The sequence below is a fragment of the Rhinoderma darwinii genome, chromosome 2, assembly GCF_050947455.1.
Source record: "Rhinoderma darwinii isolate aRhiDar2 chromosome 2, aRhiDar2.hap1, whole genome shotgun sequence".
Lineage (NCBI taxonomy): Eukaryota > Metazoa > Chordata > Amphibia > Anura > Rhinodermatidae > Rhinoderma > Rhinoderma darwinii.
This window is the reverse complement of record NC_134688.1, coordinates 42,860,927-42,879,826: the sequence shown is the minus strand read 5'-3', so window position 1 is coordinate 42,879,826 and position 18,900 is coordinate 42,860,927. Positions and strand designations below refer to the sequence as shown.

The 18,900-nt window shown below is 46.8% G+C and overlaps 1 protein-coding gene across 2 annotated transcripts in view; it reads left to right on the top strand.

Moving 5' to 3' along the window:
- The window catches only part of C2H11orf65 (chromosome 2 C11orf65 homolog), a 110,844-nt gene that overhangs the window by 59,888 nt on the left and 32,056 nt on the right, over positions 1-18,900 (top strand). For both annotated transcript variants that reach the window (XM_075851595.1, XM_075851594.1), the window contains exon 6: positions 1,076-1,209. In XM_075851595.1, coding sequence (XP_075707710.1) covers positions 1,076-1,209 — 134 coding nt within the window. The remainder of the gene's footprint in view (positions 1-1,075; positions 1,210-18,900) is intronic.

Sequence of the window (18,900 nt, the reverse complement as noted above, 5' to 3'; positions counted from 1 at the left end):
GGAGCTGCCCCCATCCTTTCGCATACATGACGTCTTCCATGCCTCCCTCCTTAAACGCTGCTCCCCGTCCTGGTCCCCCTCGAGGAAACCTCCTGTTCCCGTTCTCACCCCTGAGGGGGTGGAATTCGAGGTGGCCAAGATTATGGACAGTAGGATGGTCCAGGGCTCCCTCCAGTACCTGGTCCATTGGAGAGGATACGGGCCGGAGGAGAGGACTTGGGTACCTGCCCGTGATGTTCACGCTGGGGTATTGATCAGGAGGTTCCACCTTCTCTTCCCTACTAAACCGGGTCCTCTTAGTAAGGGTCCGGTGGCCCCTCATAAAAGGGGGAGTACTGTTAGGGATCTGCCAGGTACTACGTCTAGGTATACTCCTGGGATTAATCAATCCACACCTGAGGCCAGACCTGTTCGACTGACACCATCTCCCACCAACCACGGTGGCAGGCTCAGGAGTGGGAGAGCCTATCGCGGCCTGGTCAGTCGGAGTTAGCTCCGCCCCCTGTCCTTTATTACCTGCCGTGTTCTCTTCCTCAGTGCTTGTAATTCTTCTGGATTCCTGGCCTCACTGCTGCTTGCTCCAGCCTGCTTCTGCCGTGCTTCTGCCTTGCTGCAGTTCCGCTTAACCTGCTTTGCTTTGCCCCTGGCTTGCTTCCTTCTCCGTGCTCACTTTGGTATACTCCACTTCATCCTGGTCCTGACTACTCATTCACCGCTCCGTTTCCTCGCGGCGTTCCGTGGCTACTGCCCCTTCCCTTGCGTGTTCCCTGTTTGTTCTCCCGTGCACTTAGACAGCGTAGGGACCGCCGCCCAGTTGTACCCCGTCGCCTAGGGCGGGTCGTTGCAAGTAGGCAGGGACAGGGCGGTGGGTAGATTAGGGCTCACTTTCCCTTCACCTCCTTCCTGCCATTACAGGGGCATTATAATTTTTTTATGGGGCATTTTTTTTATGATGGGATGGGGCGTCGAAAGATAATTTTGCACGGGGCGCCATCTATCCTAAGGCCGACCCTGGTAATACACATCTATGCTCCATCTACACACATTGTTACTAATCCTTTCTCTATCTCCCCAGCTGGCTGACAGTTTAGATGAAGTGACTGCGGCTGATAACAAGAAGAGGTCACCATTCAACCACAGCAAACTGCAGAGGAAACAGGAGGTAGTGAAAAAGCATAAACAAAGGAAAATTGAATGGATGAGAAAGATGTGAGTACATAGTGGAACATGACCAATGTCTTATATAGCTCCTACACTATAAGGAAATGGTGCACCACAGACTGGGATCAGGATGGGTTGCATTCTTATTTTAGACACCCTTCATATTTCCAGCTCCTGGGGCACAATTTCATTATAGAATAGAACCCCATTAATGATGTTTGTCATTGCTGGTACCTTAAATAATAAAACAGCTACAGTGTCATTACTGACTAAGGCTTCGTTCAGATCTGCGTTAGGGCTCCGTTCCGACGTTCCATCTGAGCTTTCTGTCGGAACGGAGCCCTGACTGACACAAACTGAAACCAGAGGTTTCCATTTCCATCACCATTGATTTCAATGGTGACGGATCCGGTGCCAATGTTTTCCGTTTGTCTCAGTTGTGCAGGGGTTCCGTCGGGTTCCGTCGTTTTGACGGAGTAAATAGCGTAGTCGACTGGTTTCAGTTTGTGTCAGTCAGGGCTCCGTTCCGACGGAAAGCTCAGGTGGAACGTCGGAACGGAGCCCTGATGCAGATGTGAACGAAGCCTAAAAGGTTTATTCCCAGAACCAACAATTATTACCTATCCACATGACCGGGGATAAACAGAGTGCGGTTCTGTTCCCCTTAAACAATGAAATTACTGTGGTAACACCAACTCCCCTTAAGATACCCCTTATCTTCTCTAAACCAATGATGACACGGAGACTTAGAGCTGGAATGTAATGGCCACAGCAACCATTTTATTAACAAAACAACAGAAAAAACTCTTGATAATAAATACCAGTAAATACAAAATAAATAACAATAACTTCATAACCTTTTCACGCAGACCCCCCATACAAAAATCATTCACATGAAAAAAATATATATATACACGCCATACGGAAAAAATTGGGAAGGTCCTTGGAGCTAATAAGAAGGATCTGGCGCCACTCTGCCCATATCTCTATTTTACCCCCAGCCGTCCTACCACAGGCTCAGGGGCCCGTGCAAACCGCAGATGGCTGAAATGTATCTATTTTGCTTCTCGGGACCCCACCCAGCACGAGCCCATATAAGCCAGATCCCCATAATATATAATCTGGGTGGGACCATCACCAGTATGAATCCCTCCCCCACCAATTTTAACCAACTCCAAGGACCCCCCCCCCCCCAAACCCGCCACAATGATCATACCTTGACCACCTCAAGTATGCAAGTTCCCCCTTAACAAAATGGCACACTCGATTCCCTCCTGAATCCTCCATGCCCACAAATCAATTCCCACCGCGTTCAAATGCACCCCATCCGCCAACCAAAAATTACCTGTGCCATCCTCGAAAACATAATGACTCAAAAACACTCCAGCATTCCTCACCACAAACGCAAACACAGCCCGATTCACTATCACACGAGCCTTGTTTTTCCCGACCAGTGACCTAACCGATCTCCATGATCTACGATGCACCATCACTGACCACACCACATTCAATCACACGAGGAAAGATCGCCCACAACCGAAGCAAGTCATTCTTAATGTCCCTAATCAACATTCCGCCCAACATGAAGAACCATCACATCAGGTGCTCGGTCTAACATTGCACAACGTTGAAACTCAGAGAGGACCCTACCCCAAGACATGCCTCGGAATCCAAGCCAATGCAAAGTAGCCGTTGACCTGGAAAAACCAAGCTGTCGCCTGTCCGGACGAACGTCGGCCCCCAAAGCACCCCAATGGACATAGGAGTGCCCAAAAAAACAGATCAGACACAGAGAGGAATCTAAAAAAAAACAAAACAGGGATATCAGCAAATTAAAAAAAACTGCCACGAACCACCCCCCCACAAAGCATAAATACAAGGAGAAAAACGAACATACACACACCCCACCCCACACTAAAACTTGCCCCCGTGATTACACAAGGTGAGGGCGAACATACAACTGGAAACGTTGGGATTCCCTATACGACGCTCTGCATCAGGCCCAAGAGCCCATCCCACCACCTCTGGGGCGGCCTCTATGCGTAAGGAATGCGGTGCAAAAGCCTTGCCATCAAGACCAACATTTACAAAAAACCATGGTAAAGTGATACCGCGACAAAAACGTATCATCCCTATGTCACAACAAGGGCCCACCCACGAACCGACCTTCGATAAAATAAGACCCAAGGGTGCCAACAGGACACATAACCGCGCCTCCAACTTCCATTAAAACCATCCGTCACCCCTTGCCCCCTTGATCAGTTTTTGAACGACGAATCCAGAACTCTACGCTGTCACCCAGGAGCACCACGTCGTCAGCCATTAACCCACCCAGCCGAACCCCACTGGGGGACACCAATTCCCCCACCCGGAGCCCCCCTGAAAAAAGCCCAAGAAAACGCCAGCCGGAACAAAACAGCCTCATACTTAGACGTGCACACCCCATCCACAGCAACCCCCAACTTTTCCAACAAGGAGAACAACACCGGGCGCGCCCTATCAGGCACCACCTGCCCCCTTCTACACCCCCTCAGGGCCTGGCCGACCAGGTATTCCTTTGTGGCATCCCTTTCGCCTCTCCATTTAAATCCAAAAGCCAGGGTAGCCACAAAATCGATTAATCTTCGCAACCCGCAGCCGACATATGACTCAGGAATGCCAACAAAGCCACCACTAGATCCCCATATGAAACAACTCCATCCAAAGAAGTTAACCAAGCCTCCCAATCCCGCCACGCTGCCTCATAAGCGATCCACGTCCCCGGAGCCAATGAAGAACGGATCAGCCGATTCACTCCCTGCAGACCAGATCCCACAAGTGCTTAGGGCATTGGAGCCCCGTCGCATCCGCCTCCGGAGTCAACTGCTGAAACCGTTCCCACTGCAAGCGAGAAAGAGAATCCGCAATTGAGTTATCCACTCCTGGGACGTGAACAGCAGTAACCCAAGCATTAAGTGACAGACAAACCAAGACCAAATGACGCAACAAATAGACAACGGGGGTAGATGACGCCAAAACATTATTAATTGCCATCACCACCCCCATGTTGTCACAATGGAAATGCACCTTCTTATTCCTAAATCGGTCCCCCCAAATAGACACAGACACCACAATGGGGAACAGTTCAAAAAAGGCCAGTTTACGCACTAAACCCCCCTCCACCCACTCAGAAGGCCGCTGGCCCATACACCACTGACCCCCGCAACAGGTCACACTCCCAGACACGTCCGAGAATAAATTCCAATCAACGTTCTCAACCACCGGCGACGTGATAATCGACCTCCCATTATATTGACCCAGGAAGTCGCACCACACCTTCAGATCCTCGCAATGTTCCCGAGACAATCTAATAAAATGATGGGGAACCCTCACTCCCGCCATAGCCCTCGTCAATCGCCTACAGAAAACCTGGGCCATAGCAATAATTCAGCAAGCGAAATTAAGCTTCTCCAGTAGAGATTACAAATCCTGCAACGTAACCTTACGTAAATGGCACGCCCTGTCCACCAGCATCTTCAAATCATCCAATTTCTCCTGGGGGAGCCGGCATTCCATGCTCTTTGAATAAATAGTCATTCCCAAAAATACCAAGACAGACCTCGGACCCTCCGTCTTATCAGGCATGGGGGGTACACCAAAACGCCCAGCCACCCACTCTGCTGTAGCTAACCGGTTTCAGCAAACAGGTGACCCCCTCCGGACCAATACAAAGGAAATCGTCCAAGTAATGGATGATGGAGGCAATACCAGCCACGTCACAAATCACCCATTCCATGAACGAACTGAAGGCTTCAAAATTTGCACAGGAAATGGAGCAGCCCTTCGGAAGACATCTATCCACAAAATACGCACCCTCCTGGCAACAGCCAAATTCTATCAGGGTGCACCGGAGGCAAATGAAAAGCTGACTCCATGTCCGTTTTTGCCATAAGGGCCCCCCTCCCATACAGCCGAACCCACGCAACTGCCGCGTCAAAAGAGGTATATACCACGGAACAAAAGCGCAGGATCAATCCCATCATTCACTGAAAACCCCTTGGGATGTGACAGATGATGAATAAGACGGAATTTATTTGGTTCTTTTTTGGGGACAACACCTAATGGACAAACTACCAAGTTCATGAAAGGGGAGGACAAAAAGAGGCCCGCCATTGTACCCAGCCCCACCTCTTTACCCAATTTCTCGGACACAAGCATTGGGAAGTCCCGCGCAGATTTTAAATTACACAACGAAACCGGAACAGCATGGGAAGGGGGGGGGGGGGGATACGGAAACCTTCTCTATATCAGGCTACCTATTTAGATATGGTAGCATCTCTTCCAACCTCACCGGCAACACTCCCATGGCTACCTGTTGCCCCTCTCCTCCCCCTTCCTTTCTTAAAACATCTCGACGCACCATGGGACACTCCATTAGAAACTGAACAGGAAAGCTCAAATTTACGGTCTGCCTCAAACTAAGGCTGGGTTCACACGACCTATTTTCAGGCGTAAACGAGGCGTATTATGCCTCGATTTACGCCTGAAAATATGGCTCCAATACGTCGGCAAACATCTGCCCATTTGAATGGGTTTGCCGACGTACTGTGCCGACGACCGGTCATTTACGCGTCGTCGTTTGACAGCTGTCAAACGACGACGCGTAAAATGACTGCCTCGTCAAAGAAGTGCAGGACACTTCTTTGGACGTAATTTGAGCCGTTTTTCATTTAATTCAATGAAGAACAGCTCAAATGATCGGCCATTAAAGACGCCTCGCAAAATGCGAGGAGGAGCTTTTTTTTTTTAAAAACATACGTTTTTTATTGACAGAAGAATCATATATCACATACAAACGTTTGGCATATACAATGTGCCTATACAGTTTTGTAACATGTTATCCCTCACAGAAGGAATACAAAGTAGAGAATATATAATACAAATTCTGAACATAGACAAAAGGTACCAACCCATAAATGATTGACACATGTGTAAAGTAATGCACCATTCACTGTAATGGGGGTAAATTACACTGAAAAGCAATGTATATGCCTACTCAGGTTAAGTAGATTCTCGATCAATATTTTGAAAAGGAAATGATAAAAACCGAACTTAAACAGAACAAAACAAAACAACTCAGCTTGCAAGAGCATAGACACTACAATATGTGGAAGTTTAAGTATGTAGAGAATCCACATAGTATCTAGAGGACGTCCATTTGTCCCATTGGAGACATTGTGAAACCTGAGATCTTTGTAGGATTATCGTTCTTTCCATAATACAGGTGAGATTAACATACTGAATTACCTCAGTTAATGTAGGAGTGGAGGTTTTCTTCCAATATTTGGCTACAAGAGTTTTTGCAGAGCATAGTACATGAAAAATAATTGACTTATCATGAGAGTGGAAATCAGCCAACCCTACATGAAGCAGAGCTAAGGCGGGAGTAGTAACTAGTGGGAATTGTAGAACAGTCGACAGGAGTTTGTCTATCTTGACCCAAAAAGTCCGTATAGCCGGACAGTACCAGAAAATATGTTTAAGAGTCCCCACTGCCACTCCGCATCTCCAGCAAGTATTGGAAGAAGTAGGATATATTAAGGAGAGGCGATGGGGCGTCAGGTACCATCTATATAGCACCTTTCTAGTGGTTTCTAGGTGATGAGTAGAGTTGGACAGTTGGGAGGCCAACGAAAAGGTAGATTCCCAGTCTACACTATCCTGAGGTAAGGATAGATCAGATTCCCACCTCCTAACACACTGGAGATTAGTCTGTTGTAATATATCCAGAATAGCCATATATGCTCTGGAGACCCCCTTCGCAGTTTTGGAATACTGAAAAAAATAGGATTCATAGAGTGATTTAGAAGGAAGGGGTTCACTGCTTTTATTTATTAAGAAATGGCGAACACGAACATATTTCTATAAATCACTAGTTGGTAAGTTGAATTTATTAATAAGCTCTGCAAAAGTAGAAAGAACACCTCCACTCCAAATATCCCCCACCGTATTTAATCCCTGAGCAATCCAGAAGGACAGGTTCAAATTAGGAATTAGTTGCGCGAGTACCCGAATATTCATATCTGACAATCTCATAGGAAAAAGAGCTTTCTTGACCACCATTGATTTCCACGAGTTTAGAGCAGCCTTAATAGTTAGCAGAGGCGGGACAGGAATGGGCAGGTTAAGTGCTGCAGCCCACAGGTATGTATCAAGAGATTCAAAGTGCCCACAAATGCTTTCAATTAGAACCCAGTGTTTTAAGTGTGCTGGATTCAACCACTGCCGTACTTGGTCTAGAATACAGGAATGATAGTACGCAGAGATATGGGGGAATCCCAACCCTCCTTGCGCCACTGTGAGGTATAGAATTTGAATAGCTACCCTCGCTTTTTGCTTCTTCCATGCATATTTGACTAAAAGCTGCTGCAATTTATGTAGATAAGAAACAGGAACCCATATAGGCAGATTACGAAATAAGTAAAGAATTTTTGGCAAGATTAACATTTTAAGAGCGGCAATGCGTCCTACCTACGAAACTTCAAACCGTAGGTGGTCATCAAGCTCCTTTTCCAGTTGAGGCAATAGAGGAGGATAATTAAGCGCGTAAAATCTTGACGCAGGGTAAGCTAATTGAATTCCTAAATAAGGAAGTCCCTGAGACGTCCATTCAAAAAAATACAAGTTTTGCAAATTTTGAACATCATTTGCCGATAATCCCATATTCATAATTTTAGATTTGCTTTCATTCAGTTTATAATAAGAGACCTCGCTAAAGGTCTCTAGAATGGACATAACATGAGGAAGTGAAACACAGGGGTTGGATAAAACCATAAGTACGTCATCTGCAAAGAGACCAATTTTGTGCTCAGTCCGGCCAATAGTAACCCCCTTAATCTCCCGGTTAGATCTAATTACCGCAGCCAAGGGCTCCATAATTAAGGTGAAAATTAGTGGGGAGAGTGGACATCCTTGGCGAGTGCCATTGGTTATATGGAACGGATTGGATTGGTACCCTGAAGTTAACACGGTAGCAGAGGGGTGAGTATATAGTGCCATTATAATATCCCGTGCCTTCCCCCTGATTCCAAATTTAGCAAGCACAGCATCCAAGTATCCCCAATGCACACGGTCAAACGCCTTTTCCGCGTCTAAGGATAAAAGCAAAGAAGATGTCTGACTGCGCCCCACCCAATCTATGAGATCTATAAATCTCCTGGTACCATCTACTGATGATCTCTGTTGAGTGAATCCCACCTGATCTTGGTGAATTAAATCAGGCAACAAGGGAGCCAGGCGTACTGCCAAAATTTTGGAATATAGTTTTAAATCTGTATTAAGTAGGCTGATGGGTCTAAAATTTTGCGGTCTGTCTGCAGGTTTACCTGGTTTAGGCAATGTAATGATAGTTGCCTGAAGCATTACGGGGGGTATTTGACCCGTGGAATGTACTTGTGAAAATAGGTGTAGGAGTTGGGGAGCAAGAATAGTGCTGTATTTTTTAAAATATTCATTGGTGAGTCCATCCAGACCTGGCGACTTCTGCGGTTTTAAAGTGGCTATAGCATCTAAAATTTCAATTAACTGAAAAGGTTGAGACAGTGCAGTAAGCTGGGAGAGAGATGGAGGCCAAAAATGCATTGATGCCCTCGGGAGTAGGTTGAGGGACCGTAGGGTCTTGGTTTAAAGAGGCTCTGTCGCCAGATTTTGCAACCCCTATCTCCTATTGCAGCAGATCGGCGCTGCAATGTATATAAGAGTAACTTGTTTTTTTTTTTTTTAAAACAAGCATTTTTGGCCAAGTTATGACCATTTTTATATTTATGCAAATGAGGCTTTCTAAAGTACAACTGGGCGTGTTTAAAGTTATGTACAAGTGGGCGTGTATTGTGTATGTACATCTGGGCGTTTTTACTTCTTTTACTAGCTAGGCGTTGTGAATAGAAGTGTATGATGCTGACGAATCAGCATCATCCACTTCTCTTCGTTACCACCCAGCTTCTGGCAGTGCAGACACACAGCGTGTTCTCGAGAGATCACGCTGTGACGTCACTCACTTCCTGCCCCAGGTCCTGCATCGTGTCGGACGAGCGAGGACACATCGGCACCAGAGGCTACAGTTCATTCTGCAGCAGCATCAGCGTTTGCAGGTAAGTCGATGTAGCTACTTACCTGCAAACGCTGATGCTGCTGCAGAATCAACTGTAGCCTCTGGTGCCGATGTGTCCTCGCTCGTCCGACACGATGCAGGACCTGGGGCAGGAAGTGACACCCCTTACTCGGTCACACTTAACTTTAAACACGCCCAGTTGTACTTAAGAAAGGCTCATTTGCATAAATATAAAAATGCTCATAACTTGGCCAAAAATGCTTGTTTTAAAAAAAAACTAAAAAAAACGTTACTGTAATCTACATTTCAGCGCCGATCTGCTGCAATACGAGATAGGGGTTTGAAAATCTGGTGACAGAGCCTCTTTAAATAAGGGTGTGCCTTGTACAAATAGATCTCGGTTAATCAGTCACCTTCATGCACAACTACATCAGCTTGACTTATACAAATATGATAGGGCGCTGAGAAGGTTGAAAGTTAAATACTATAGACAAAGTAACCGAGCAGGGGCGTTATTAGCACAACAATTAAGTCATAAGGCCTTCAAAGCTAGAATTCCCTTTCTCCATAATCAACAAAATGACATTATATTTACGTTGACGATGCAGGACCTGGGGCAGGAAGTGACGTCACAGCGTGATCTCTCGAGAACACGCTGTGTGTCTGTGCACTGCCAGAAGCTGGGTGTTAACGAAGAGAAGTGGATGATGCTGATTCATCAGCATCATACACTTCTATTCACAACGCCCAGCTATTAAAACAAGTAAAAAACGCCCAGATGTTACACACAATACACGCCCACTTGTACTTAACTTTAAACACGCCCAGTTGTACTTAAGAAAGCCTCATTTGCATAAATATAAAAATGGTCATAACTTGGCCAAAAATGCTCGTATGTGGAAAAAGAAACCGTTACTGTTATCTACATTGCAGCGTCGATCTGCTGCAATAGGAGATAGGGGTTCGAAAATCTGGTGACAGAGCCTCTTTAACTGAGTAAGACGAAGAATTTCCTCCAATAGTTTTATACGTTTAGCTTCTCTAATCTTCTTGTCTTTAGCCGCTAGACCAATAAAGTGACCCCTAATAAAAGCCCTGTGAGCACACCACACCGTTGTGGGGGACACATCCGGTGTCACATTAAATTTAAAGAACTCTTCCAGAGTGGAAATATGTGAGTCCTGATATTTGGGGGAGTTCAGTATGAAATTATTAATTCTCCAAGGGAAAGAGGGGGTTTTATTGAAATGTTCAGGCACCACCATGGAAATAGGCGCATGGTCAGACCAAGTAATTAGCCCTATCTGTGAGGAGGAAATTCTGTCAAACAACATCTTATCCACAAAAAACATATCAATGCGCGAATAAGTGCCATGAGGATGAGAGAAGAACGTATAATCCTTCTCATTCAGGTGTTGCAAGCGCCATACATCCATCAAACCTTCTCTGGCCATGACCTGAAATAAATCTGAAGGGGAATGCGCGGCCCCAAGAGCCGTAGAGTCAAGTGATGGCCCCATAACTTTGTTGTAATCTCCCACACAAGATGCCCTTTTTGAGATTTATGAATTTGTTTAAATAATTTGTCAGTAAACCGAATCTGATGTGTATTTGCTGCATATATATTAACAATGGTATATTGCACATTGTTCAGATGACATACAAGAATAACATATCGCCCCTCTACATCCACATGAATAAAATCTTGAACAAATGCGACAGATTGATGTATGGCTATAGAGACACCCCTTTTTTTGGAGACAGCCGGAGCTGAAAAAATTTGAGGATAGTTTTTGTGCTTAAGCCTACCGATATCGGACGGGTTCAAATGTGTCTCCTGCAGGCAAAGCACAGAGGCCTTCAAATTCTTGGCCTCTGCCCACAGCATTGATCTCTTAAATGGACTGTTTAACCCCTTAGTATTAAGGGAGGAGAATCTAAGCACCATTATATTTTCTTAAAAGGACATATTTCACATTATTGTTCCCTGGACATATTAGCATACAGGAGACTTTTAAGGCACCACAAGGACAGATTATGACATTGCTTGCGAGCTGAGCAAATAACAGAACCCAAATAAACAGGCAACTAGAAAAGAGAAACCAACCCAAACGTTACATTCTAGTCCGCACTTGACGATCTGACAGTGCAATCCTAGAAGGGAGGGAAATCTGTATTAACAAGGTACAGACATGGCCCCACCCTAGGCCGTATAAATGAAACCGCATAACTGACATATGTAGAACATGAGAAATACATACACACATGTACACCAGAAAAACACAGCAATTATGTTTCACCAAAACTTCACGAAAAATTGCATGACATCATTTATGAGATAGAGGAACGGCGATGGCTATGAACTTCCTGCCACTCTGCCTCCAGGCGGAGAGGGATTTTAGGTGGGGATATAGCACCAGACTGCCGGGGAGTGCCCAACTTGGGAATATCTCCAGTGTTCAAGTTCCAACTCTTGAGCAGCGCAGCAGCCTTGACTGGAGAGTCCACCACATGCTTCGAATCTCTGTAGGATATGATAAGCTTGACGGGGAATCCCCATTTGTAAGGGATTTGGCAATCACGAAGAATCAGCGTAGTAGCCACAAATTCTCTCCTGCGCAGTAAGGTGGCTGCAGACAGATCAGCAAATAACTGTACATCCCAGAATGGGTCAGGAAGGGAAGTCGCAGATCTTGCTGCAAATAGAAGCTTATCCTTAAAATGATAGTAATGGAGACAAGCAATTACATCCCTCGGTGTCGATGTAGGCAGGGATCGTGGTTTAGGTATACAATGTGCTCTATCGATCAACAGATCCAGTTGAGGTGTATCTGGCAGGAGAGCCACAAACAAATCAGCTAAGTACTCCAGCAACTGGGAATTTGTAATATCTTCGGGAATACCCCTAAAACGAACGTTATTGCGACGCGAGCGGTCCTCCAGGTCTGCAATCTTGTGAGACAAAGCGTCCACCTGCTCTTCCAGGCCTGTATTAGTATCCAAAATTCCGCCATACGTTTTTCAATATGAGAGGTTCTGTCTCCCAAAGCATTAAAATCTTTCTGCAGGTCATTAAAAGCACTTTGAATAGACTGCTGGATAGAAGCATGAAGATCATGCAATAGGTATTTAAGTGCAGCTTCAGTCACTGGTTTATCAGACCCAGTATTTTGCATTAACACAGGTGCCATATTTAACACGTGCTCTGCAGGAGAGCTATGGGTACTCACAGAGGGAGAAGATGGTGGTCTGGAGGAGAACAGCCAAACAGGGGACGGAGTCGGCTGCCTCATCAAGGACTCAGAGGACCGAGGATGATGTGGTGACGAGACTGCGAGGCCCGTGCCTCTAGCAGTCCCTGCAGACCTCCGATCAGCAGCAGAGTCTCCCTGAGGATCATGTGCAGGCGAGTCAGCGCCTTTTTGGATTCTTGCCACCGGGAAGAACTCCGTTAGTTTAGCCGCCGCGGGCTTCTTTTTGATCCTGCCCATGACAGGTAAGTATGAAGACGATCCAGTGTAAGAGTGTGTCGCTTTGGGACACTTTTATGCCGGGTAAGATGCCGATTTGAGCCGGTAACAGCCTAGGAGCAGCGGAGCTAGAACTGAACACGTCCTACTCCATGCGCTCGCGGCCACGCCCCCCGAGGAGGAGCTTTTACGTCTGAAACGACGCAGGTGTTTTCTCCTGAAAACAGTCTGTAATTTCAGACGTAAAAGCCAGTTCTCGTGTGCACATACCCTTACACTGCCCTTCGTTGAATTGCCAACAAAGGCCTGATTTTCCACCGGGGGCACTTCCAGACAGTCCCCCTGCACCATGTTGTCCATTTTGGCCGGGACCCCCGACACCCCCAGGAAAGGACTGCTAAATCGCGCCAGGGCCATAACCTGCAGCCACAAACCGATATCCTTCTGATCCCACCATATATTCGAGCAGACTGCCTTCCTCTGCTGAAACTGCTCATCGTATCTGAGCCACGTCATTCCACCATATAACCTGTAAGCCTTCCCAATGGCGTCCATATAACAAAAAAGGCCCGAGCAGTTGTCCGGCACCTTCTCCCCAATAACACTCACTAAAATGGCGAACGCCTGTAACCAATTAGGGAACGTCTGAGGTATCAGCCGATACCTTCTCTTCTCCTCCTCCTTCTTGCTTTCAATCCATTTTGGCTTTTCTAAATTAAACTTCTCCAAGGGAAGAAGTGAAAAGACCTTGACGTATTCATCTTTCCAGATCTTCTCCTTAACTTCGGGTTTTAAATGAGCCCCCAACGGTCCATCGAAACACACATATACCTCCCCCTTTGCCCTATCATCCAAACGAACCCGATCAATCTCCGCATCTTTATCCTTCTGAACCGACACCACAACCCCCGATTCCCGAACACCCGACACACTCGCTAACGAGGAAACACCCGCTACCAATAGCGGCGGCCCCATAGCCCCCCCAAGCAGCCACCGACGAAGCATCCCTGAAAACCCTACCCGTTCGCACTGCAATAGCCGCACACTACCTAATAAATCACAAACTGCAGCACCATCCTCCAATCCAACCCCACTAATACATGACTCAACCAACCCCCGACCCTGGGGTCCTAAAAATGGCAGGGATCGAATAAGAAAAAGATAAGGACTCACTAGGCTGCACAGGAGCTGTGATCCCACCAGCCGAAAGCACCGGATCATCCAGCCGTCCACCTCGATGGTCACAATCCTCCTCTGGAACCTGCGACGAAGTCGAACTGGAAGGGCAACCTCCGCCCAAGACTAAACCGCCATCGACGTCTGAGCCCTTGAAGGCCGTCGTCCATCCAACGCGGAACCAGTGGGACGCCACCCACCGCTGTTGCCCCGAACGACCACCGACCGTGGCCGACGAAAGGTGCTGGAGCCTCCTTCCCGCGAACTGGCGGGCCGCCCAACAGGAACATCGCCAGGCAGGCCCGCCGCAAATCCAGGAGAGACTGACCTGGAGCCAGGTCTCATGGGGACCGAAGCATCTGCTAACGTTGGATCCGGCCGGGAAGCGGGATTCCTGCCAGACCGGGGCCTGCGGGAGAGGGCCCAACACTCTGAATGGATTTTTTTTGCAGCAGGTGCATGTATTTCTTCAAGCTTCATGTAGAAGGATGGGACTTATTTTAGTTGCAGAAATTTCTGCAACAAAATCTGCAATCGGTGACTGCTCCCTAAGAAAAATTCTGCCTGAAAATTCCTTCAAGATTTTGAACTGACAGCGTCGTTGTAACGCTTTTTTCTGCGTTTTTCATGGCGTTTTTTGCCCATGGTTATTGAATCTAATGCAAGGACTGCGAAAAATGCTCAGAATCGAGCGCTGCAGATATTTTCTGCCTCCCATTGATTTCCACATCAAAATCAGCGGTTTCCACATCAGTTTCCGATCAAAATCGCGGTTTCCACATCAAAATCAGCGAAAAAAAAACTCCTTGTGAACTGACACTAAGCGCGTTTACTAAGCAGTTATTGAAGTAACAGTTATTTGTTTTAGGCCGCTTTTCGACTACTGTAATGCGCCACATTTTACACATCCATATTACGACAGCAACACTTGGACCCCCCTAGTTAAACTGGACCGAACTTAAGCAGAGAATTCTATGATGATCTAAGTTTGGTTCAGTTGAAACATAGGAGGTGCAGGTATTGCTGCCGCATTATGACTGTATGAAAGTAGCCATACAAAGCAGCACTTGCACTGTGCCAGGAAATATATGTGGAATGGTAACATTTTCTGTAAATTGTTTGAAAGAATTAGGGTATGTTCACACGGCTTAGCAAAATACGTCTGAAAATACGGAGCGAAAACAGGCGAAAACAGCTCCTGAATTTCAGAAGTTTTTTTTAACAACTCACGTTTTTCGTGGCGTATTTTACGACCGTTATTGAAGCTGTTTTTCAATGGAGTCAATGAAAAACGGCTCCAAAAACGTCCCAAGAAGTGACATGCACTTCTTTGACGCGGGCGTCTTTTTACGCGCCGTCTTTGACAGCGATGTGTAAAATGACAGTGGGAACAGAACATCGTAAAACCCATTAAAAGCAATGGGCAGATAGTTGTAGGCGTAATGGAGCCGTTTTTTCAGGCGTAATTTGAGACGTAAAATGCCCGAATTACGTCTGAAAACAGTGCGTGTGAACATACCCTTAAACTCTTTTTTAAATAATCAGCCGGATAATTCTATTACCCTCTCCCACAAGTCGGGTGATGGGTTCTGCAGAAACTTTCTTCATGTCCTTATAGTTCCCGGCTGCCTCTCCTGACCGGATTAAGACTTTATTAGGCTGATCGTAATAATATCAGAACCAGCAAGGAGCACAGTGCACTGGCGTAGCTATAGGGGTCGCAGCGGTCGCAATTGCGACCGGGCCCCGAAGCTGGGGGACCCACGGCCCCCCGCACCACATCAATAAAAAGTTACTATAGTAACTCGGGCCGCGGGCCCCTGTTACTATAGTAACAGACTGTACTTACCTTCCTGGTTCCGGATCGCAGCGGAGGTCCTGACGTGAAGCGCTGTGCACAGCGCATGACGTCACAGCGCTATGCGCCGCGCACAGCATCGAGACGACAGAACTACCGCCGCGGCTGAAGAGGAAGGTAAGATTAGCCCTGACTGGCGGGGTCCAACTCCCGGGACCCGCTAATCAGCTGTTTTGAACGAGAGCTGCTCCCCTTCATTCCGGTCACTTCAGTCCGGTCACACTGTGAATCGGTGTCGGCGATTCACAGTGTGAGCAAGTAGTGAAATGAAGGGGAAGCAGCTCTCGTACGAGTGCTGCGGCCCCTTCAAAACAGCTGATTTGCGGGTCCCGGGAGACACATCAGCTATTGATGGCTTATCCTGTGGATAGGCAATCCATGTTTAGGGACTGCACAACCCCTAAGCCTACGATGTAGCAGGCTTAGGGGGCCCATGAGACAGGATCACAGATTGTGTGATCCTGTCTGCTGGGCCCTGTATCTAAGCCAATCACATGGTAGGCTTAGATACATGGCCCATGCGTGATCCTGTCTTCTGGGCCCTGTATATAAGCCAATCACATGGTAGGCTTAAATACATGGCCCATGTGTGATCTTGTCTGATGGGCCCTGTATATAAGCCTACCACACTGTAGGTTTAGATACAGGGCCCCAGCACACAGTAATCTTATACTGTATAAGATTACTGTCTGCTGGACCCTGTATCTAAGCCTACGTTGTGGTAGGCTTAGATACAGGGTCCCACAGACCGTATCACACATGGGCCCTGTATCTAAGCCTAACACGTGTTACTAATCGTTTTTCTTGTGTGTTTTCTTACAGGTTCGGTCGTTGGACTACGTCGGATTCCAGGACTACTTCGATGACGGCTTTTTTTTTATTATCAATAAAATGGTTAAGGAGGGTTGTGTGTGTTTTTTTTTTATTTCAATAAAATATTTTTTCTATGTCTTTGTGTTTTTTTTTAAACTATATTACTACCGCCTTAGTAATGTCCGCCGGCTGATTGACAGCATCCATTGCTAAGCCGGGGCTTAGTGTTAGCCGGTGCAGAGGCTAACACTAACCCCCTTTATTACCCCGGTACCCACCGCCACTAGGGGTGCTGGGAAGAGCCGGGTACGATCCAGTACCTGACCATCTGTAGTGATGGTCGGCCACTGGGGTGGCCGCAGGCTGGTATTATCAGGAGGGGAAAGGCCAGATACAGTGGCCCTTCCCACCCTGGTAATGCTAGACTGCTGCTGCTTTATTGTATCTGGCTGGTTATGAAAAATGGGGGGACCCCACGTCATTTAAAAAAAAAATAATAATAATTGGAAAGAACGATGTGGGGTCCCCCCCAATTTTCATAACCAGCCAGATACAACACAGCAGCAGCAGGCAGCATTACCAGGGTGGGAAGGGCCACTGTTTTTGGCCCTCCCAAGCCTAGTACTATCAGCCTGCGGCCGCCCCGGTGCCTGCCCGTCACTACAGATGGTTGGGTACTGGTTCGTACCCGGCTCTTCCCAGTACCCCTGGTGGCGGTGGGTACCGGGGTAATAATGGGGGTTAGTCAGGCAAAGGCAAAGGGGTTGAGTCCAGCGCTGAAGAGGGTAAAACGGAAACTGATTCCAAGTTTACTAGATGCGAGTAAAAAGGTCCAATAGGTAGGAGTCCTGGTGTGCAAACGGGAGTGAATAACGATCCAGTCCTAAAGCCTACGCGTTTCAGACGTTGGGCACGTCCTTAATCATGGCTGTCAACAGCCATGATTAAGGACGTGCCCAACGTCTGAAACGCGTAGGCTTTAGGACTGGATCGTTATTCACTCCCGTTTGCACACCAGGACTCCTACCTATTGGACCTTTTTACTCGCATCTAGTAAACTTGGAATCAGTTTCCGTTTTACCCTCTTCAGCGCTGGACTCAACCCCTTTGCCTTTGCCTGTCTACATCCATCGTGTGCCGACACGAGAGCCCGTGCGATGACCGCGACACATACAGCAAGTGTCAGGTGAGCTGGAGGACTTCTTCCATATATACCTTCTGAATGGGGGTTAGTGTTGGCCTCTGCACCTGCTAACATTAAGCACCGCCTTAGTAATGGAGGTTGTCAATCAGCCAGCGGCCATTACTAAGGCGGTGATAATAAAGTTTAAAAAGATACAAGCACATAGAAAAAATATTTTATTTAAATAAAAAAAAACAACCCTCATTAACCATTTTATTGAGATTAAAAAAACCGCCGTCATTGAAGTCCTCGAATCCGAAGTCCAACAACCGAACCTGTAAAAAAAACACAAACACACAAAAATAATCAGTAACACATAAAGAAGCAAAATTATTATTCTTACCTTTCCTGGGTCCAGCGCTGGAGCCGCAATGTCAGCGAGCTGAGTCCTGTATCTAATCCGATCATATGTGATACTGTCTGCTGGGCCCTATATCTAATCCAATCATGTGTGATACTGTCTGCTGGGCCCTATCTCTAATCCTATCATGTGTGATACTGTCTGCTGAGCCGCTGTATCTAATCCTATCATTTGTGATACTGCCTTCCGAGCCACTGTATCTAATCCGATCATGTGTGATACTGTCTGCTCAGCCACTGTATCTAATCCTATCATGTGTGATACTGTCTGCTGAGCCACTGTATCTAATCCTATCATGTGGGATACTGCCTTCTGAGCCACTGTATCTAATCCTATCATGTGTGGTACTGTCTGCTGAGCCACTGTATCTAATCCTATCATGTGTGATACTGCCTTCTGAGCCACTGTATCTAATCCTGTCATGTGTGGTACTGTCTGCTGAGCCACTGTATCTAATCCTATCATGTGTGATACTGTCTGCTGAGTCATTGTATCTAATCCTATCATGTGTGATACTGTCTGCTCAGCCACTGTATCTAATCCTATCATGTGTGATACTGTCTGCTGAGTTGTGTATCTAATCCTATCATGTGTGATACTGTCTGCTGAGCCACTGTATCTAATCCTATCCATAGTTTATAGGGTCATAGTGCTATAGATATGCTGTCTCCTATACACACATTTTTTTGGGGCGGACACATATGTATTGGGGCTATTTCCCCTGACATTTTAAGCCCTGAGGGTATGTTCACACGGCAGCGTCCGTTACGGCTGAAATTACGGAGCTGT